The sequence below is a fragment of the Morchella sextelata genome, assembly GCF_020137385.1.
Source record: "Morchella sextelata strain SCLS chromosome Unknown scls_17, whole genome shotgun sequence".
Classification (NCBI taxonomy): Eukaryota; Fungi; Ascomycota; class Pezizomycetes; order Pezizales; family Morchellaceae; genus Morchella; species Morchella sextelata.
This window is the reverse complement of record NW_025408632.1, coordinates 1,412,366-1,435,095: the sequence shown is the minus strand read 5'-3', so window position 1 is coordinate 1,435,095 and position 22,730 is coordinate 1,412,366. Positions and strand designations below refer to the sequence as shown.

At 46.3% G+C, this 22,730-nt stretch overlaps 4 protein-coding genes across 4 annotated transcripts; 2 read left to right on the top strand and 2 right to left on the bottom strand.

The window, feature by feature from the left end:
• Nucleotides 1–439: 439 nt before the first annotated feature.
• On the top strand, nucleotides 440–6,273 carry H6S33_004473 (uncharacterized protein; the record flags this gene model as incomplete). The annotated part of the gene is made up of 6 exons (XM_044835838.1): nucleotides 440–522; nucleotides 578–1,047; nucleotides 1,102–2,456; nucleotides 2,512–2,725; nucleotides 2,784–6,109; nucleotides 6,163–6,273. The coding sequence occupies 6 exons, from the start codon at nucleotides 440–442 to the stop codon at nucleotides 6,271–6,273; spliced, it is 5,559 nt and encodes a 1,852-aa protein (XP_044691211.1).
• Nucleotides 6,274–7,521: 1,248 nt separating this feature from the next.
• H6S33_004472 (uncharacterized protein) lies at nucleotides 7,522–7,962 on the top strand (the record flags this gene model as incomplete). The annotated part of the gene is made up of 1 exon (XM_044835837.1): nucleotides 7,522–7,962. One exon carries the CDS (start codon nucleotides 7,522–7,524, stop codon nucleotides 7,960–7,962), a length of 441 nt encoding a protein of 146 aa, XP_044691210.1.
• A 1,486-nt stretch (nucleotides 7,963–9,448) lies between these two features.
• H6S33_004471 (uncharacterized protein) lies at nucleotides 9,449–10,664 on the bottom strand (the record flags this gene model as incomplete). The annotated part of the gene is made up of 4 exons (XM_044835836.1): nucleotides 9,449–9,457; nucleotides 9,516–10,131; nucleotides 10,188–10,514; nucleotides 10,585–10,664. 4 exons carry the CDS (start codon nucleotides 10,662–10,664, stop codon nucleotides 9,449–9,451), a joined length of 1,032 nt encoding a protein of 343 aa, XP_044691209.1.
• Nucleotides 10,665–13,221: 2,557 nt separating this feature from the next.
• On the bottom strand, nucleotides 13,222–14,995 carry H6S33_004470 (uncharacterized protein; the record flags this gene model as incomplete). The annotated part of the gene is made up of 5 exons (XM_044835835.1): nucleotides 13,222–13,262; nucleotides 13,350–14,456; nucleotides 14,520–14,591; nucleotides 14,650–14,723; nucleotides 14,811–14,995. The coding sequence occupies 5 exons, from the start codon at nucleotides 14,993–14,995 to the stop codon at nucleotides 13,222–13,224; spliced, it is 1,479 nt and encodes a 492-aa protein (XP_044691208.1).
• Between the last annotated feature and the right edge of the window lie 7,735 nt (nucleotides 14,996–22,730).

Genomic DNA, 22,730 nt, shown 5'->3' with positions numbered 1-22,730 from the left:
GTATTGGCTTGAGAGAGAGGACCTGGCGTTGAATAGCTTCATTTTACTTTCTCCTCCGTTGCTGCATGAATTGCCTTTCTTGACCCCCCTCACTCTCCACGTCTTCTCTTTACCTACTTCAATCCATTCTCTCCCCTCCCCTCCCCGTGCGTTGACTCCCCGTATCCGCCGGCCAATCTCCATTCCCTTCTTACCATTGACGAAAACGAAACCTACCACCAAGGAGTTTAGACAGTAGCTGCACGCTGCCCCGGAACCGCCATTAATTCAATTCTTTTTTCATTATTTTTTTCCATCCAGGACTTTTACTTTCATCTCCACCAATCCTCTACACAGGTTTTGATTCACGGGCTTCACGACTGTCACTCTTAATACCCCGCCTTCCCCGCCTGGAAATCTTTTAATTCCGAAAGCTTGAACATCCTCATCACAAGCAACCATGAGACCTGAACAAGAACAGGAATTGGCTTACACCTTAATGGTGGAGCTTCTGGCCTACCAGTTTGCCAGTCCCGTTAGATGGTTTGAACTCATCCCATATTCATTATCCTTGAGCTACTAACTCACAATTTCTCAGGATTGAAACCCAGGATGTGATTCTCTCCCAGCATTCGGCGGAACGACTTGTTGAAATTGGTCCCTCCGACACTCTTGGCGGTATGGCCCGGCGCACTCTTGCAGCGAAATATGAGGCCTATGATGCTGCCCAATCTCTCCAGCGTCAAATCCTTTGCTATAACAAAGATGCGAAGGAAATCTACTACGATGTCGAACCTGTTGAAGAGGAGGCAACCCCAGAAGTTCCTGTGGCCTCGTCCTCAGCACCTGCCAATACTCCAGCAGCGTCAGCTCCCGTTGCTGCTGCTGCACCTGCACCATCCTCAGGCCCAGCTGCTCAGGTTGCCGATGCACCTGTCCAGGCCGTAGACATTGTTCGGTCACTCATTGCACAGAAACTCAAAAAATCTCTGGCGGAAATTCCATTATCAAAAGCCATCAAAGATTTGGTCAATGGTAAAAGTACATTGCAAAATGAAATTTTGGGAGGTTTGTATTCTACATAAATCATATTCAAACGCAATTATATTAACAAAAATTTAGATTTACAAAAGGAATTTGGCAACACCCCCGAGAAACCGGAGGATACCCCCCTGGATGAATTGGGTGCGGCAATGCAGACTACATTCAACGGCCAGCTCGGCAAGCAGTCAAGTTCGATGATTGCTCGTATGATTTCTTCCAAGATGCCTGGTGGTTTCAACATCACAACGGCAAGGAAATACCTCGGGGACCGATGGGGTCTTCAGTCAGGACGACAAGATGGTGTCTTGCTGATGGCAATTACAATGGAGCCAGCAGCAAGATTGGGAAGTGAAAATGACGCAAAGGCATTTTTGGACGACGTGTCGGCAAAGTATGCTGCTGAATCCGGTATCTCCCTGTCTGCGCCCGCAGCTGGAGGTTCTTCCGGCGGTGGCGGTGGTGGAATGATGATGGATCCTGCCGCCATTGATGCTTTGACTAAAGACCAGAGGGCATTGTTCAAACAACAGCTTGAGCTCCTGGCAAGGTACCTGAAAATGGACCTTCGCTCTGGAGATAAGGCATATGTTGGCTCTTTGGATACCCAGAAGGTTTTACAAGCACAACTTGATCTATGGAATGTCGAGCACGGCGAGTTCTACGCTTCGGGAATCGAGCCTTCTTTCTCGCCACTCAAGGCCAGAGTTTACGATTCATCATGGAATTGGGCTCGACAGGATGCACTCCACATGTACTTCGACATTGTCTTTGGCCGCCTGAAGCTCGTTGACCGCGAAATTGTTTCACGATGTATTCATATCATGAACCGCTCTAACCCCACATTGCTCGAGTACATGCAATACCACATTGATCACTGTCCCACTGAACGTGGTGAGACATACAAGCTTGCAAAGGTACTTGGGGAGCAGCTTATTGCGAACTGTCAAGAGGCTCTTGGCACGGCTCCCGTTTTCAAAGATGTTCAGTACCCTACCGCCCCTCAAACCACTATTGACGCCCAGGGCAACATGTCATACGCCGAGGTTCCACGACCTGCGATTCGAAAGCTTGAGCACTACGTTAAGGAAATGGCTGCTGGTGGAAAACTGAGCGAGTATGGAAACCGAACGAAGGTCCAGAACGACCTTGCCAAGATTTACAAAATCATCAAACAGCAACACAAAATTACAAAATCCTCGCAAATGCAGATTAAAACACTTTACGCAAACATCTTCAAAAGTTTAGCAATGAATGAGGCCCAAATCCTCCATGAGTCGAAAGGTAGCGCCAATAACAAGAAAAACACCAATTCAGGGAAGGGCAAGGTTGAATGCATTCCATTCCTTCATTTGAGGAGGAAGGAAGATCATGGCTGGGAGTACTCGAAAAAGTTGACTGGATTATACTTGGATTGCTTGGAACAGGCTGCTGCCGTATGCTTTCCCCCATTTATACTTTTATGGTCAGCAAATGCTAATAAATTCCTAGTCCGGTGTAACATTTGATGGGAAGAATGTTCTTATGACTGGTGCTGGTGCTGGTTCTATCGGAGCCGAGGTCTTGCAAGGACTTCTCAGCGGTGGCGCTAGAGTCGTTGTTACTACTAGCAGATTTTCTCGTGAGGTTACCGAGTACTACCAGACTATGTACACGAAGTTTGGAGCCCGTGGTTCCCAATTGATTGTTGTACCATTCAACCAAGGTAAATACCACCCCTCCTGCTAATGAATTAAGTCTAACACTTCTTCTTTTTTTTTCAGGTAGCAAGCAGGATTGCGAAGCTCTTGTAAACTGGGTCTATGATGCAAAGAATGGACTTGGATGGGATTTGGACTTTGTTATTCCCTTCGCCGCTATTTCTGAGAATGGCCGTGAAATTGATGGCCTCGACTCCAAGTCCGAGCTTGCGCACAGAATCATGTTGACAAATCTTCTCCGTCTCCTTGGAATGGTCAAGACAAACAAAGCCTCTCGTGGCTACGAAACCCGTCCTGCACAGGTCATCCTTCCTCTTTCTCCCAACCATGGTACCTTCGGTAACGACGGCATGTATTCTGAATCCAAGCTAGCTTTGGAGACATTGTTCACCCGATGGCACTCCGAATCATGGGGTAACTACCTCACAATCTGCGGAGCTGTTATCGGATGGACCCGTGGTACTGGTTTGATGGGTGGCAACAACTCTATCGCTGAGGGTGTTGAGAAACTTGGTGTCCGTACTTTCTCGCAGCAGGAAATGGCTTTCAATCTCTTGGGTCTGATGGCTCCATCTGTCGTCAACCTCTGCCAAGTCGAGCCGGTCTTTGCCGATCTTAACGGTGGCTTCCAGTATATTCCCAATCTTAAGGAGGTTTCTGCCCAGCTCCGTCAGAATCTGCAGGAGACTTGTGAAGTTCGCAAGGCGGTCACCGTCGAAACTGCCATCGAGCACAAGATCGTCAACGGCGAGGAGTCGGAGAAACTCTACCAAAAGGTCACTATCCAGCCGCGTGCGAACATGAAGTTTTCATTCCCGGAACTTCCAGATTATAAAAAGGAGATTGAACCTTTGGCTGCAGACCTCCGTGGTATGGTCGACTTGGAGAAGGTTGTTGTTGTTACCGGATTTGCTGAGGTCGGTCCCTGGGGTAACTCCAGGACTCGATGGGAGATGGAGGCCCACGGCCATTTTTCGCTCGAAGGATGCATTGAAATGGCTTGGATCATGGGTCTCATCAAGCATTTCAAGGGACCAATCAAGGGCAAACCATACTCCGGTTGGGTCGACGCTAAAACAAACGAACCTGTTGATGACAAAGATGTCAAAGCCAAGTACGAGAAGCACATCTTGGAACACTCCGGTATCCGTTTGATTGAGAGCGAGCTTTTCGGTGGTTATGACCCTAAAAGGAAGGAATTGCTCCAGGAAGTTGTTATTGAGCAAGACTTGGAACAATTCGAGACCAGCAAAGAGAATGCACAGGAATTCAAGAGACAACACGGTGATAAGGTCGAGATCTTTGAGCTTAAGGAGACCGGTGAGTACACTGTGCGCCTAAAGAAGGGTGCGTTGTTGTACGTTCCCAAGGCATTGAAATTCGACCGCCTTGTTGCTGGCCAGATTCCCGCCGGATGGGACGCCCGTAGATACGGCATCCCCGAAGATATAATCACCCAAGTCGATCCAGTCACTCTTTATGTCCTTGTCAGTGTTGTCGAGGCTCTTTTGGCGGCTGGTATCACTGACCCGTACGAATTCTACAAATACGTGCACTTGTCAGAGGTTGGTAACTGTGTCGGTTCTGGTGTTGGAGGTGTGAGCGCTCTGAGAGGGATGTACAAGGGCAGATGGCAAGACAAGCCGATCCAGAAGGATATTTTGCAGGAATCTTTCATCAACACCATGTCTGCGTGGGTTAACATGTTGCTTCTCTCCTCTACTGGCCCGATCAAGACTCCTGTCGGTGCTTGTGCTACTGCTGTCGAGTCTCTTGATATTGGTTACGAGACTATTGTTGAGGGCAAAGCAAGAGTGTGCTTCGTTGGCGGTTTTGATGACTTCCAAGAGGAAGGCTCTTACGAGTTCGCCAACATGAAGGCTACGAGCAACGCCGAGGAGGAAATTGCGCATGGAAGAACCCCAGCTGAAATGTCCAGACCAACTACCACTACCAGAAATGGTTTCATGGAATCCCAGGGGTGCGGTGTTCAGCTCATTATGAGCGCGAAGTTGGCGTTGGAGATGGGTGTTCCAATCTATGGTATTGTTGCGCTAACGGCGACTGCCACCGACAAGATTGGACGTAGTATTCCTGCTCCTGGTCAAGGTATTTTGACTACAGCTCGTGAAGCCAGCAGCAAATTCCCAAGCCCTCTCCTAGATATCAAATACAGGAAGAGGCAACTCGACATGCGCAAGGCTCAAATCAAGCAATGGACCGAGTCCGAACTCATGTATCTCCAGGAGGAGGTCGCTGCTATGAAATCTCAGGGTACAGACTTCGACGAGAGCGAGTACATGCAGGACCGTGCTGGCCACATTGAGCGCGAATCTCAGAGGCAGGAAAGCGAGGCTCTGAACGCGTGGGGTAACAACTTCTGGAAGAAGGATCCCAGAATTGCGCCATTGAGGGGAGCCCTGGCTACATGGGGCTTGACGATTGACGATTTGGGCGTTGCCAGTTTCCACGGAACCAGTACTAAGGCCAATGACAAGAATGAATCTGATGCCATTCAGAAGATGTTGACCCATCTAGGAAGGAAGAAGGGCAATGCCATCCTGGGTATCTTCCAGAAATATCTCACTGGTCATCCTAAGGGTGCCGCTGGTGCCTGGATGATGAACGGAGCCATTCAGTGCTTGAACTCTGGTCTCGTACCAGGCAACAGGAATGCAGATAACGTCGACCAAAAGTTGGAACAGTTTGATTACATCCTTTACCCAAGTCGAAGCATCCAAACCGATGGTATCAAGGCATTTTCGGTCACTTCCTTCGGTTTCGGTCAGAAGGGTGCTCAGGCCATCGGTGTTCACGCTAAATATCTCTTTGCCACTCTGGATGAGCAGACATATGAGGCGTACAAAGCCAAGGTCAACTCTCGGTACAAGAAGGCTTACAGATATTACCACACCTCACTTGTTGAAAACAACATGTTCCAAGCCAAGAACGACCCGCCATACACTGCCGACCAGGAGACTCAAGTCCTCCTTGACCCTCTTGCCCGCGTACAGGCCGATAAGAAGACCAACAGCTACATGTACCCCGCACAGATCCAGAAGAAACCCGCAGATCCGTCGGTGGAGAACACTCGCAAGCTTGTTGAGAACCTTGCTAGTGCTACTGCAGGTGATAATAGCAAGATTGGTGTTGATGTTGAACTGATCTCCAGTATTAACATCGATAACGAGAATTTCGTCGAGCGTAACTTTACTGTTGCTGAGCAGGAGTACTGTCGCAAAGCCCCGAGTGCTCAAGCGAGTTTTGCTGGGAGATGGAGCGCGAAAGAGGCCGTGTTCAAGGCGTTAGGTGTTGCGTCAAAGGGTGCTGGGGCCCCATTAAAGGACATTGAAATTCTAAGTGATGATAAGGGTGCTCCTGTCGTTCAAGTATGTTTTTCCTTCCTCAATCCTTCCATAAACAAACATCTAACATAATACAGTTGCATGGCGACGCCAAGGCAGCAGCAGTTAAGGCTGGCGTGAAGGCGGTGCAAGTTAGCATCAGCCACAGTGATGCTCAAGCTATCGCAATTGCGGTAGCGAATTTTTAGATGTTTTTTTTCGTTATATCCTTTTTCCACCAGTTTCTATGATGGTATGAACATAAAGATACGGTTCGGGTTACATGTGTAATTTTCTCTCTTTTCGGTGCTGGTTTTCCTGTGGTGAGGCTTTCTTTGGTCTTGTATTTCTTTTCTTGGTGATTGGGTAAATCGGGTATGTAGGGGATACAACAAAAGCGGAGGGTTTCATTTGTCAATACCAATAGAAGACGTTTTCGATTCTGCTCTTTGCCCCTAGCTTTGTGGTTATGAATCAATCAATCAATCATAGTTGTGGTTATATTTTATGTATTTTAACGAGTGATCAGCCATGACGACAAGTCAGTTTTGTTGTAATGGCGACCCATTCTGTGACTTGTGGAACTTTAACAGATCTCGATTAACAGATTAACATGAATAGATATTAATAGAGATTCTTTCGTATAGATACAATCAAGAGTATTGGCTATCGAAACTATAGCTTCAAGCTCCACCTGAGCCCCAACACGAAATATCAGAAGATATACAGCAATCAAATTGCAAGAGATGCTAGTCTAGGCGCATATCATATTTCAATGGTCTGTGGTTTGCAAAACCAAGTTTATATTGGGTTATTTGAGTCATGACATTCTGGGCCTTTGTATTCATACAATTGGTGAGTTTGGACCTCATTACCGAGTGATAGATCATGATGTAATCAATCATTCTAGAGATCCCCAACTCAAAGACAGAGCTACAGGTAGTTTCGGATCAGCGTCCAGTTCTGGTTCCCAAAATTTGAATCATTTGTAGCTGTTATAAGCTCGTTTGGTATCCGTGTCTGTCTAGACTAGACCACCATCATTAATTATACAGTCAAACAACCGGAGGTATCGCAAATCTCCATATATATCGGGTCAGCTACCAAAGAATATTTCACTTGATTTTAACCCTCACATGCTCATAGCAATATAATCTATTCACCACCAATTACACAAACTAATTTGATGCCAATAATTAGACCGGACGAAAAGACAGCAGCAATCAGATAATCCTAGGGGCACGAGACTATCATCACCTGTCCAGATTTATGTATAACCGATGATTTATAACTGCATAAATAGGCCTTCTTACCGTAGACTGTGAAATAGATTTAACTATAAAAGACTTGCCTATAACTACGCCCTAGCTCTTTACCACTAGCTAGCTAACTGCTTCAAAATATCCTTAAACGTCTTTACATCATCACTCACAAAAGTTCACAGATCATAACTCACAATGCCTAAATATAAACGCCCCGCCCACCCACCCCCAGCACCCCCTCCCTCTCCTGATCCAACCGCCGTAGTTTGCGACAGAGGCCAAGTAGCGCATTGCCAGCGACCCGCCTCTCCTCGTCGCCCGCTGCCTCCATTCCCCTCCAGGACTTTTGAGCAACGACAAGACCCTAATCCTCGTCCCCCTAAGCCCAAGCCTAGGCCTAGGCTTAATTTGTTTCACCTTGCTAGGAATCCTCGCGCTGCTAAACGTGGACCTATGCTTGCCCAACCAACTCAGGCTACTCAGTTTCCCTCCACTAGCTCTACCAATACCGGTGCTCGTCCTGGTTCTGGGAGTGCTCGTACTGATACCAATGATAGGGCTGCAGCTGCAGCTATGGCCGGTGGGGGGGTAAATAGGCTTCGTAGGGTTGCTGGGTTTGAGATGTTACGTCGTTGAAGATAGGGAGAATATCAATTTTCGCAAGATTATGCTTTCTTTTTTTTGAATCTTTAGAGTAGAGCTTTCTCGTATCACATACCTAGTACTGATTGAGATAGTGCGGACTTGCGGACCTGCAGGTCATTTTATTTAGTTGTTTGCTTTTTCTTACTAGTATCGCTTGGTACTTTTACCAATACATTAGATTTTAGAGCACGTGCAGCGCTTGGTTAGATGCGCAAAATTCAACTCCTATTTTTTCATAAACAGAACCGTGGCTATATATCATCGGTTTATCGGGATGTTACGGCCGACTCAAGGAGTGACATTTAACCCACTGGAATAGTAGGTTTTAAATTTCAGAGTATTTACTATTACTAGTCCAGTTCTTAATTCGCTAAGAAAAGTACCCCTGCGGTAATGATTGATTTGACATCTTATCCCCTCTCTGACAACCGCACTAGAGTCTCTACAGAAAAACCCCTCAAAACAAATAACAAGAAGATCTTGGATATGTCGGATTGAAATAATAAGGAAACTAAGATTCTCATCGAATAAAAGACATAGGGCTGTTCTAAACCGCCGGCGCACACAACCAGTTATTCGGGCTACCTAGTCCATTAACGAACAACGAATAATTCTATGCCGAACTGTTTCGTCACAAAAACCGATAAAATTCACAGGAGAGGGGAATGTGCTTCTTTCTTTGAAGGCTATGTTTATATATCCCTATAAGCAGAGAGGTCCCTAATTAGCAAATTTTACCGGTAAAGTAAAAGTGTTCACCGCTTGCGTTAATTCACCTCCCAGGTACGTTCCTGAATGGATCTGAGCATTACTACACCCAGCATGTCGTTTGATGAATCATAGTTTCGTTCGGGAATAGCCGGCGTTGGCCAACGGACTACCATGGCAAGGATGCCTCCAACCAAGACCATTGGGTTTACACCAAAGACACGGGATTGGCCTATAGTACGAACTTTGTTTACGATCTATCAATTCTCTAGCCTAGCCTGCGTTCCTATTCGTTTGAAGCAAAAAGCCCAAAGCTTGGGACCCCGCACCACATGACGGCCGCATTCTATCATTTTCTACTATTTTACATCACCAACACCATTGATTCCACCTCTACCGTCAGAATAATCATCGACGCTACATGTATTTATTGGTTGAAAAAGTGCGCCGGCGTCTATTCCATCCTATTAAACCTCATTTCCTGCCATCACTCACCTATCTCATATACTTACACTCCTTCTCTATTCTCCGCTACTACTCGCTCCACTGCCACTCTTCCATCTATTCTTCACTCCCCCCCGCCTTACTATAGACCCTGCAAAGTGCGGCTCAGCGACCAAAGGAAGCTGGACGGCTTGGCACAACACTAGATGTTTCGTTTCACAACATATCACTCGCACGGCTTGGCATAAAGACCTCCTATTATATTTTGGACTACATCTACAAAAACACCACTTCTCATATCCCCATCTTAGATAAACAATAAAATTTAAGTGCACTAAATCCGGATATGTTAGCCAGTTGTAATAGGAATAAGATGAAAGTATACTACTAACCTGAGAGTAGTAATCGTTGAGCTTAACGCAAGTCGCTCCAGACACACAAGCAGTTGCTCCAGTCCATCCGACACCTCCGCACTGTGCCCACTTAGCTGCCAAGGCACCAGTAGCCGATGCAGCCGCTGAGGTAGAAACGGTGGTAGTGACAGCAGCGGTGGTAGTAGTAGGAACCGCGGTAGTTGTTGACTTGACGCTAGTTGACGCGACAGCAGTAGTAGACCCGCTGCTAGTTCCCGACCCGATAACAGTGTTGATTGATCCACTCTCAACATACACACCACTGTAGTACCAGTCCTCAGCATCAGTAGAAGTAACGCCGCTGCCGCTAGCAGGCAGACGGAGAACACCCAAGTGCCAATCGGCGGAGTTGGTGGAGGTAGATGCTGAGAAGGGACCGGCGGTCTTGACGAGAGGGTCAGAACCGACAGAGTGCCAGAGGGTTACGGTGCTGCCGCTAAAGTCGATCTCGTAGGCAAAGTTGTGCCAAACATCAGCGACCCAGTCGACGTTCCATTTTGAAACACCACCGACCATCCAGCGGAGGTTGTTGTCGGGATTGGTGTTGGTGTTACCATTGATCCAACCATATTTCATTTCTGTGAAGTGGGATTCGCTAGTGTTTGTTAGATACTAGCATCGAGTATATGTATGGAAGAGTATTGGACTTACAAGAAGTTTACCTGGTGCTCAAAGTTGGCGTTTGGTGCGTTTGTGGCGGACCTCTTCATGCTGAAGTGATAGTACAGTGTACCGGTTCCCAAGTTTGCAGTGGTCTGCGGGATCAACTCGGTTCTCCACATGTCGGAATTCCACTTCGCTGTGTCATCGATGGTGATCTTGACACCCTGGTTGGAGGTCGTATCGGCGGGGTTCTTGTAGTCAGCGGAGAGGTTGACATAGTCGGTTACAGCTCCGGAGCCGTGGATGTAGTACTGGTAGGACCCGACCTGGTTGGCCCAGGACCAAGTGTTTAGGTCGGTACTGCTAGAGTAGTCACTTTTGATTTATTAGTATCACTGCAGATCTTATATATAGAACCGTCTTTCTCAGCCATTGGAAAACTTACTTAAATCTTCCATCCCAGATGACAGTGCCAGCACTGGCAAGTCCTAGTAGAAACGAACTGGCAGAAAGTAGGCCAAGCATATTGTTGGTAGAGGGTCAAAAAATACAGATCAACTCAATTGAACGAAGGAATGGAAGCTAGGCGCTGGTGGATAGACAAGACAACCTCTTCGATCGCAGCGACGTTGATGGATTATAAGTTTCTTGACAGGAATCCAGTCCAATATTTATATGAAACTTCCGATATTAATAAAGGGTCGTTAAAAAAAGTCACCCTAGTAAAGTTGCGGATCATATATTGAATCTACTATATCCACAACCCAAACCCCATCCAACCTAATAATTACAGTACTCCTAGAAGGCCCAAGAGGATAGACGGGGCGGAAATCACAGTCCCGAATCCCTGACCCCCGTCTCGGACCCCTGGACGTCAATAAAGCTTAGAGTCGGAGATGCGGGGCGCCGGCGGAAAGGCCTAGCTGTCCGTCCGAAGTAGAGTAAGGTGACCTTCATGGATCATTGATGGTGATTACTTATGATCTTGGTAAGTTTAGCCGCCATCTGGAATATCGGCCCTGTATTGGCGAAACGACGACGTCGAACCACCAAACGAACTAATCCGGGAACGCAGCCCGATGGAAGAGTTGGACTCGTACCTGATTATCGAAAAGTTAATTATGTTTACCTGGCGGAGAATTTCCTTACTTTTGTACGCGCGCGGTATGCATGAACCGTACCTTGATGAATAGTAATCACCACATATATATGATGGGAGCTAGAGGATGAAAGAACAGGAAGAAGATATGATCCTTCTAGTTCTCTTATCAAACTCATTAGCTTAGCGTTAGGAAAGTACACCTTGTTGTGAAAACGAACCCCGTATGCACGGGTACATGTAGGTACGGTTTGTTACAACGCTCTTGGGAGGCCAAAATTGAACAATGTCTACCAAACCTCTCTCGTTATTTCCAGAGATTAAAAAATACGTTCAAAAACAATCCCCTTGATCCTGTACAAACTATAGCTCGTTCGCATTGAGATAACCCGATTCGGTTTCCTCAACATATGGATCAAATACAAGCCTGCAGCTACAATTCGATATTCACCACCACAGCCGCCACGAACGCGTTAATTGCAGATATATGCCCAAATTACGACGCATGGGAGGCCTAGGGAAATTATTCTACTCTAGTACCTGAGTACATGAGTATCAACCACCCGGGCAGACCAGCCCGAAAAACCGTTGGCTGACGCCTGTACGCCGCCACTTTACCGTTCATTTCTCCATTCCGCACGTGCTGCTCCCCGGACGTCGACCACGAGGAGTATATACCTCCAATTAACGTTAACAATCCACCGGCGATACCGGTCAGTCCAACCCAATCGGCACAGTGCACGACTTCGACGTCGAGACGCGGGGTTAATTAGAGTAGAGTACATGCTATGGATGCATACATGTACCTAAGGTAGTACTCTACTGCTCTATCTCCTAGAGTCCCAGAGCACAGAACCACGACTCCAGTCCCACGAACGGGGTACGCATAGTAGAACACACAGACGGATGGATGCAGAGCCCCGCTCCACCCAATCCCCACCAAATAACAATTTCACCAGACAAGGCAAAAGAAAAAGAAAAACAGAAGGCAGAAAAAAATAAAATCTCTCTCTATTCGGGAAGCGGCGGTAGGGAAAGCTTAGCATTCGATTATCGCAACCAAGGAAAACTTGACTGGTTAGACGTCACTTTAGCAGGCAACAACCAACGATAAACCAACATCGTGAGACATAACAACTACATCGTCACCCGTCACGAGAACTGAATTCATCCCACCCCTGAATACGAAGGTAGAATGTCGTCAACTCACTCATGAGTACAATAACTCTCCGTGGCACTTCTGCTCTAGGTATTGGCAAGGAGGTAGAGGAGCATGACCAACCAGCAGCAACATGAATAAATGCAATAGGACAGAGTAATTATATTAGGATCATCATTTATATTACATTCTAACAATTTCTCCTGCGTCTGCGTCTACCCCCACTGAGTGCAGGCGGGGTGAGAGGCCCAGCAATTTCATTTGTAAATAATAATGGATAAAGGTAACCCACTCCCAGCACTCTTGTGCCAGTCAGGGCCCATGGAAAATTTATCTCTTGTGGGCCATTTGCAGCACTGCAGTACTGACCAAGAAAGAGAGAAAAATGTACACAAACACGCGCAAGAGCCGGACCACGGGGTCATAAAGATGCTCCTGTACGTAACCGTTTTGGACAGATACTAACTGCTCCTCCGGTGTAACCTCCGAAAGTGAGAAAAATTAAGAATAATATTAAAGCAGAAACAAAGTAGATTCGCAAAACGTGAGTTGGTTTCCTGATTTTATTTATTTTCTAATTTCTCACCTCGTGCCCCGTTAAGTGCCATAGTATAGCTCTAACGGACCAATCCAACCACATGTCCCCCTCGCTTTCTCTTTCTTGGCGTGCATAGAATTCTATGCGCGCAATAGTTTGGACCAAGGGACTAATTCTGAACGGTATTAGAGAGCAAACGAAATAAAACGCCAAAGAAACTCCCATCATCGCAACTTTTGAATAACTATACTGAATGACTATGTTCTGGGCTATGTTTGGGGTATGCCTAGTCCGCAAAATGTTGGAATAGAGCGGAAATGCTCTCGCCTATGATTAGTGTGACAAGGGTCAGCCCACTCGAGATTTTATTTGGGATTTAATAAAACTCTATGTTCGAGTTTGAGATAGGCATACCATGGTGATTCCTCCTGATAGCCTCGCTGAGAAGTTGGCTTAAATCGATAATGGTCAATTTTCTAAGACCTCTCCTCTCCTCCTCTGGGATAGGGAAGCTGTTGGTGACAACAATCTGGTCGATGCAGCTACAGTCCTCCATTTCCCTCAAGCAGTCGCCGCCAAAGACGCCATGGGTCGCGATACAGATGACCTTCTTTGCACCACCCCGCAATTTTACGTGTTCAGCAGCAGCGATCCACGAACCAGGACGATCGATCATGTCATCAACGATCAGAACGGTTCTATTTCGAACATCACCAACAAGGGTAATCATCTTCTCGGAGCCGGGTAATCGGTCAGCTTCATCTTCATCGTCGGAATTATCTGCGTCAATTGATCCGCCCAATGCGTTGTCGGCGGGGTGTAGAGATGGAAGTGAATGAATCGAGGACATCATTTGCTCGTCACCATGGCTAGTGGATGCTGCCATTGATGGAGATGGGGAAGGATAATCATCATCGACAATATGGCCCGAAATTAGACGACCATAGATGACTGAGTGAGCATGATCATCTGCATATTCATCATCATCCTCTTCATCTTCAGCACGGCTTTGGTGCCCATTCGACAATCCGGTACTTCCAATTGAGGGTGAATTGGTAGCAACAGTTGAGATTCCAAGGCCCGCAATAGGAGCCGACGCTCTGGGAGTCGTTCCGAAGTCGATGGTATTGCCAACAGTTTCATCGTATCCAGCCCCATCAACTGCGCCAGTGGTCTCCTTCCCATCACCATCGACACTTTCAGCGGGGGAATGCCTATGACTTTGGAACCTAGAACTCGCCCACCCATCCCTATTGATCCTTCTTCGATCGGTTGTGATCAATGCAAAATTAAGCTTCAAAACATCCGCGAGCTGTGTCACTCTCTTCGTCCCCCCTGGGTTCTTTGAGACGACGACAGACTCGCGCCAATTAGGAACGTTGTGTCTAATCCATCTGGCAAGAAGTGGCTCCGCGTATAGGTTATCAACGGGCTTCGTAAAGAAACCCTGCATCTGAGAAGCATGTAAGTCGACGGTAATGACATGGTCAACGCCGGCCACTGTCAAAAGATTTGCGAGCACTGCACCAAAGCCTCTGGTTAGCTTCTATCTCTAAATATTGCTTAGTATAATTTATTACGAACTTCTCGCGGTGATAGCTCCTCGGTGGGACTTCTTCTTTGATTGCTTTGAGTACGGGAAATACGGCATAACAGCTGGGAGAAAGAAATGTCAGCTGATAGGTCTCACGACATTAGCTTTAAGAGATCATACCTGTAATCTTATTGGCGGAGCCTCCCTTGCAAGCTGAGATCAAAATCAAAAGTTCCATGATACTGTCGTTTGCCCTATTGGGAAGGAATGTCAGAACTTTTCACCCATGTTGACTGAGAAATTATTTCTAACCTTAAAAAAACTCATAGAGAGGGACTCACTTCTGACTCCCACTCTGCACAATGAATACATCTTGATCTCGAATGGAGCAACCAATGTCCACACTAGTCTCGCCGTTGGAGAACTTCCGCAAGTCGCACTTCCCAAGAGTGGTACCGAGACGTTCACATATTGACTCTGTCAACTCCGGGTGCGATGAACCGGAAAAGATTTTGACACGACGCATTTTGCGAAACGGTGATGGCGGGAGATGGGTTAAAGAAATTTGAAAATTTGCATAAGCTTTAAAGGTATAATTAGATCACAGTTTTAGGAGAGCTGGGCCTCTGCTCCAGCTAGCTACTGACTTTGAGAGCAGGCGATGAAAGATTCCTCGTGGGGTGTATGAAGAAATGAGATATGAAGATCGAAGGTGGGGTGCTGCTGCTATTCGGGAAGAATTTTCGGGGTTGCTTGGTGCCAAGTCTTCTTTAAAATGCGTACTTCATGTGTTAAGGTGTGACAAAACCCTAACCCACATGCGGAGGCTCAACTATGATATATATGACTACAGGTATGTACCGGGTGTGCACGTAAAGTACGAAGACACCCCCATGTCCGTTTTTTTCATTGGTTGATTTTATAGCAACGCCATGGGGTAGCAACACAGCAACCAATGGTGCAGTATGATTTTTACTTAGACTTATGTGGGAAAAAAAATACCGAGACGTTCTGATATATTTTCACTTAAAAAATCGAATTTAATTGTTAAAAATACAAACAAAAAACCAGTAATATTGCCCGTGCCTACCGCTTTATCTACACCCCATTTCAAGCCCTCAACCTCTGTGTGGGGTTGTTATTTGATGAAATTGCGTGAAAGGGAGAGTCAAATTGAGGTGATGGAGGTTGCATTGTAAAAGCTGTCTCCGGCTTACCCCAAATACTTGCCTTGGCTGCCGAGTATCATTTTAATTCAACAGCCCTTCCCAGGCCCTCATTTTATAAAAATCCCCCAAAACGGGGTTCTCAGTACTTACCCTTAACCCCCGGTACACATACCCAGTTCCTCACAGCCGATCTGTGATATGCGGTATAAAACATACCAGGTTACCCTGAGTGGGCTTTACTCCATCTATACTACATACATGTATATACTATAGTATTATTAGCCACGGTATGTATATTATAAAAGGACATTCAGAGTATGATCAAAGGACCAAAAGAGCGTGTAACCGGACCGGTATCCTGTTTAGATACCACATATTCAATTCGAGTGACAACTTATGAACAGGTTAGACCTCGTCATTGCTCGCCTCTTAGGATCAGCAGCACATGATCCTCTCAATTCGGAGATAAACAGGCGCCCGCTTGGGCCCGATTGCAGCGACTCTCCCCCAAAATCACGATCAAAGTTTGAATTCAATACTCCCAAAGCAGTGAGTTTCATAGATTTACATCCTTCTTATGACTATCAGTCGTACAGGGGTTGAAATCGAAATGCTCCGGTTGATACTCTATCTGGATTGACTGTCTTGGATGCTGCAAGTCTCCGAAACATAACGCATAGCGGGGTCTGTTTTTTTGATAGGACAAAGACACGACAGGTTTCACCGCATCAGGGCAGAAGAAACCCTTCCACATCAACCAGTACTTGGCGATGAAGTCTCACATATATGTGACCTATCGTTTCCAAGACTTCATCTGATCATGTACGACCACGCCCATCCAACGTCGAGATGACAAGGCAACGTCGATTTTCCGCCTTTTCTGCACTGCAATACATGGAAATGTACATTTCAGCTTAACGTGCCTGAGAAATAATTGACTGGAGAAATGTGTCGCTAGCCCAGTAGGTACTATCTTTATTTTGTAACGGTATCGTCTACGCACAAGAACCCCCCGCAGCGCTTCGCATTGATCATTATCTAGGATTGCCCGTGGAAATCGTGGGCATCGGATTCGGTCAAGTTCAAAGATATGTAACATGGAGAGCCTTTTGGCTTACTGTGTGCGTAATCTAGAGAAGTTCGCTGACGCTTACATGTTCATCCCCACAGCTAGATATCACCGAGACTCCAATACACAGCTAAAGCATGTCTTATATCCGGAATGCTTCTTAGTCCCGTCGAGTCTATAATAGAGGGTTAATGTGCTTTCATAAAAAAGAAATCTGTGGCAAAATCAAAATGCTGGTCCTCGGCCATTTGACCGCAGCTGGCGGATCCCGGGAGGGAAAATGGACATTTGTAGGTGACAACGCTTTCACTTTACGACATATTATTGGTACCGGTTGGAGCACAGGTCTAGCAGCTTCTATTCCTATGGCTTTGTTGTCTAAGTCTGCTGGTAGGATACAGACTGATTTTTAAAAAGTGACAAGTCTCATGTATTTCAACTTTAGCCTGACGAGTGATATCTCATGAAGTTGATGGAGTATCAAGATTGTGGTTGTGATTCAGACGGGGAAGTCAGAGAAATGAACTGACGATAAAGCTAGTCACTGATATTTGAATTTGATGAATTTAGTCTAGAGGTGTGCTGCCGTTGCATTCTACCTAATTGGTTAAATATCATACACTTTCCGGTATTGGCGCTGATATATAACGGCGAGTCGGCCACGTCCTTCGGCCCGGACCAAGATACATATGCTTCCTCCCTTTTGAATTGAAGTTCGGCTGCTGCCCAGTTATTCCCCCCTAAGCATCGATGCATGGAACATGATGATGTCGATGGGGGGCGAGGCCCACGCAATCAAAATCAAACGGCGAGACCTTAGTACGTGTGTCCCCGTACATTTGAAGCAGAAGAATTTACCTGATTATCCTCTGCTCAGAGCCATCTTGCTTATCTGCCCGTCATTTGCGTGCAATTTAGAATTTTACCGATCTTCAACAACAAAATCTACACCAATCCGTATGCGGAATCGCGACCTGCATTTGATGTGTTTCCCCGAGGATCCTTCAGCGACAGGGTCATGCAAACTCAACTCCATCAAGCACATTCTCACTTACCCGCAACCAAAGCCGAACCACGGAAATTCTTTCCTCGCTATATTTTATCACCAAGCTCAGCTATATATACATACAACCGCAGTCGTGTCAAAACCGGGTTGGCAGAGCCGTGCGGTTTTGGCGATATCTATTGAATGTCATCCAGCGGAGTTTGATATATTGTCCTTAGTGGTTGCTCAACGCCAAGAAAGAAAAATTTCCCCGTGCTCTCATTGGGTACTAAATAAGCCATATACATGAAAAAAAAAAACTGGAGCTAGGTACAAAGCCGAATCGAGTGAAGGGGTAATCGGAAACCGCCTCCCCCGTGAAATCGTGAGATGTTTCAGAATTAGATGTTGAAGAGGTGGGGTCCCCAGATTCTGATTTTTCCGACATGCAGGATGTTGTGCAGACTAGGCTTCTACTTTCCCCAATGGAAATATGGCATCAAAGTAATCTAATCCCTTGGGGAACGCGACCCATCTAACACATCCGAATGACCAAAGTAACGCAAACAGACGTGCAAGGGATGCCTTTATTGATTCACCAGACATTTTCAGCATGATATCCGGGATGTACACACAGAGATTCCTGGGCTGAACCAATGAAGAATACGTGAAAGGATGGAGCTTTATACTCATGCGAAGTTATCGGGATGAACAGGTGTTTGCGCACCTCAATCTGGGAAGATGCAGGACGCCAAAGACGTGTCATATAGTACCCGTCCGCAGATGATGAGTGGAGATCTTCAGCCTAACCAAGGGTTTGGGATCGGAATTTATTTCTGGATGCGAGGCCTGGGGAGAAATTTTTGGAGACGAAGACGTGTCAAGACTTATTGCGGTGTGAAAAGACGCTCACCACAATGACACACTACTGGCTTCTGAAACATTGTTTGAAACTTATGGAGGGCCAGCCCAAACACAATCAAGGGGAAGAGGTTATTGAAGCTATCTCCATCGGAGAGATGTTTTGAACTCATTGTTTACGATGCGGCTGTCAAGATAATTTCCATGTCGCTCTTCGGAGGTCTGCTTGTGTGTTGTCAATAGGTGGTCTGGACTGCTGGTAACACGAGATGCGCGGAAGACCGGTGAGTTGTCAGACGGAGCTAGGACTGCTGCCTTTTCTGGTCAGGAACGGAATTTTTAACGTTCGAGAAGCACGTCAGTTCAAGAACGATTAAGGTGCTACATGTATGCATAGAAAGACGGATTAGTGCTCTTGATTTCGTCTAGGACAAGATAGACGCCCTACCAACCTATAAGTTAGCCTTGACCGCCAATGGCTAACAAAAGCAGACGTTGAAAGCTGTGGTGGGACTAGGTTGCAGGAATCCTTAATGTACTGTAGGATGTGGCTAAGGGCACAATGTTCAATAGTGAGCGAACTAGTCATTAGTCTTAAGTTCACTAGCACTGATAGTTGATGGATAAAATGCGAGGATATCATTACCCTAGGGATGGTATGTGATTTACAAAGCTCCATACATGTTCTCGACCATGCCGTTGGGGAGGAACCATAGATGCTTCTGCCGGGTCACAGCATGATATTGTATGCAAGTACTTCAAGACGTACTATGCAGGCGATAGAAACCTGGAATATCACTCCTCGGCCTCCATCGGTCCATGCGGTTATCATGAGAATTGAGACTACTCCAGACATTTACGATTCTATAGCGCGTTTTTAGAGTGATGTTTGCTTTTATAGTGCTTATCCACCACATGGATCTACATGTAGTTATATGACAAATAGATTTTTGCCCAGGGCGTAAATGAGAGCTATCAGACTGGCCGGATAAAAAGAGATGTTTTGCCAACTAATTGAGCTGATGAGGGGGGAAAAGATAAATCTAGTATACAGACCGAACCCAAAAGAATAAGACAAAAAGGAATGAAAAGAAAGAAAAAAAACTCAAAGCTCTCCCTCCCAAAGGCGCCCTATCATGCCCCCATATGATCCATGACCCACCCAAAAGATTCTAATAATACCTTGGTTATCGTCCCGTAAGAATTTAAAGAAAAGTGAATAACCCATCAATCAGTCGACTCAACGGTTATTACAAAAGAAACAACACAACAACAATAATAATAATGAACGCCGTTTCCCAGATAGGAATAATAATAATACAGAACCGTTGAACCATCCCATGCATCATCCCCGGCCTCCCCGCTAGACCAACCCCAATGTGTACTAACCCATTATCTTGTCGAAAAATCCACAAGTATCGCAAAAACGCACCTCCGAGATGTCGAACTCAACCCCGAATCCCGATTCCACTGCCATTATGTGTTTTATCTTTCCTAGTATCTCTTTCTCCTTCTCTCATTGCCGCTGATGTCTTTCCCCTCCCCAATATCCATCTGGATCCACTATTGATATCCATCGACTCGGAGGTACGGAATAGGCCTTAAGCGTTATAGGTACATGGACGGCAGGTCTTGAGCTTGCAGTATTTACACTCAAACACAAACCAGTGAGGTCCTGATGCGCACATTCCACAGCGCCAGAGTAGGAGTGTGTTTTCGCTCTTGATGATTTTAAAGCTGTGGTGGCAGTAACCAGGAACGGCCATTTTTTTGGACTTAATTTTGAAAGATTTATTTGGGAAGGTAGTGGTAATAGGTAGGATTGATGATCAATGCGCAGTAGTAGTGGTAGTGGTAGTAGTAGTGACAGTAGTAGCAGTAGTAGGAGGAATCAAAAGAATCGCTCTTGTCTTAATTGTCTTGAAACTCTGTTTGCAGTGTGATCAGGAATCGGATACTGAATGAGAAAGCAGGACCTGGGAGCGAGGGACGGTCCTCGTATTATATATCTACTCTGAGGCAAAGCTGGATCGAAGGGGTATTAAGTGAGGTGAGTGTCAGCATGGAAGGAGGTGGTGGTGTGGGCCTCAGACCTCTCTACCCTCCCCATTCTCCCTTAATCCTCCTTCCCTCCTACCAATCGCCGAATTTTTATTGCGGCTCTATTCTCCCCCATGACTCTTTTTTTATTTTATTTACCACTTGATCTCTACCGAAATTAACTACACTCAGGTCTCTGCTGTGAGATCGTCCAACTGATACGTCAGACAGGTACATTGGAGAAGCTCGAATATGGAGGGAGGATCTGCCCTGTATGTCTGCCTGCCCTGTCTGTTGGTTGGAATGTCTGCTTCTTTGTATGTATGTACATATGTATGTATGAATGTATGTGTATGTATGTACATAAGTAGCCCTGGCCAACCGCACCATCACCCCTCGAGGGCTAGTGGTTCATGAAGAAATGCTCATTGTACTCAAGTAACAGATCAAGTCGTTGACCACGACGAACGACGCCTATACCCGCAACGACCGCATCAAGTGACTTCTTAGATCAGACCTCTACTCTCACAGGTGACAAAAAAGGAGTTCCGTAATAATTCTCCTAACCCTCCCTCCAAATAGTTTTGTTTATAGCCAAGGCCGGCCAAGGGTTACCACCCCCCTCATCCTAATCGAGAAAACTTTCACCGCGCCCACCTTGCTCCGTGAAATTACTTTTTTAGTGGCTGCTCCTCCCTCCATGCCCCCCTCCCCCTCCCCCTCCGTACCAAGCTATCGGGAATAAAAATCCAACAAGTTGGTTCGGTGTTCTATGCCTGCTGCACCTACGCTTTGACATTTCTGCGCGTTCCTTGTTGGTATGGGGGGGGGGGAGGTAGGGAGGTAGGTTGAGGTGACTCGCGCGATACCACCACTCCTAGCTTGCCCCGAAGGGATAGAGTGCTTTGCTGCTGCGTTCTGCATACGTACAGTGGATCTTCCAGAAGCTTTACTTGGGCAAAAGGAAACAAGGGCACACCACGGTCAGCTGGGATAGTTGTTTCCTGCCTGTTTTATCTATCATGATCAATCTCGTCATTATTAGACGTACACCTCCCCCGGCAGGGAGTAGCTGGGTAGGTAGGTAGTACGGGCGGGACGAACTTCATATAAAGGGGAAGGATATAGAGGGAAGTTCTTCTATCCTTCCTGGCTGGAATGGGTTCGTTGCACCACTGATCTTGTTTCCTTTTTATTGCCTACTACTTTTTTTCTCACCATCGATCAATTGGTAGCGTGTGTGTCTTTTTATTTTTATTTCTCAGGAATCATTGTGGGGGTAGAAACTCAACAATGATGTGGATACTAACTAGCCAGGTAGATACGGTAAGAGGTGAGGTCGTCGCAGAGGGAGGTACAAATGACTACAACCAGGAAGTACCTCGCCTTTAACGGAAGAAACATATGTTTCATCCCGTGCCCCCCCTCCCCAAAATGAAAAATCCCGGGCGATGGGATGTGGTGTGGGGGTGTGGTGTTTCCTCTGGTACTGCTAGGTATTGCTACGGACGTTAACCCAATTTAAAGGACCGTGGAACCCCCCGGCCCTCCCCCCCCCCCCCCCCCCAAAGCAATCTTGTTCAAAGTTGCACAACCACCACTAAGAACAGCACCACCACTGCTATCATCATACTGACTACATGTTTACCCACCCACCGGAATTGGTAGACAAGACAGACGTTTTTGTCACAAAAAGGTTAACTAGGCATTCGGCGTTTGTTTTTCCTGACATGACCGATTTAAACGGACGGGGGGGTAGTGTTTGCTTTTTCTTACCTGGCTATGGATCAAGTCGGGATTTAATACGATCGATTTAATACTCATCACGCGAAGTGAAATTGCAATACAAAAAGTTGCGCGGAATGCAGTAGTCAAAACTGGTTTTTGAATTTGTCTTCTTGCTAATGGGTTGATTCTTGTGGTCAAGCTGGCGAGTATTAAGCCCAACTTCTTACATGTATACACCTGGTATGAAGTCCCAAATTCACCTGGCCGGCCGGCCGACACAACGAACCGGCCCATGAACAGCATATTCTCGAAGCTGCGGTTTTTCACTAGTAATGCACCCACACGCTTTCTTGCTTGCTTGCAGGAGCTGAACCAATCCCTCGGTTGTGGTGCTGTGAAGCGGTCTGTG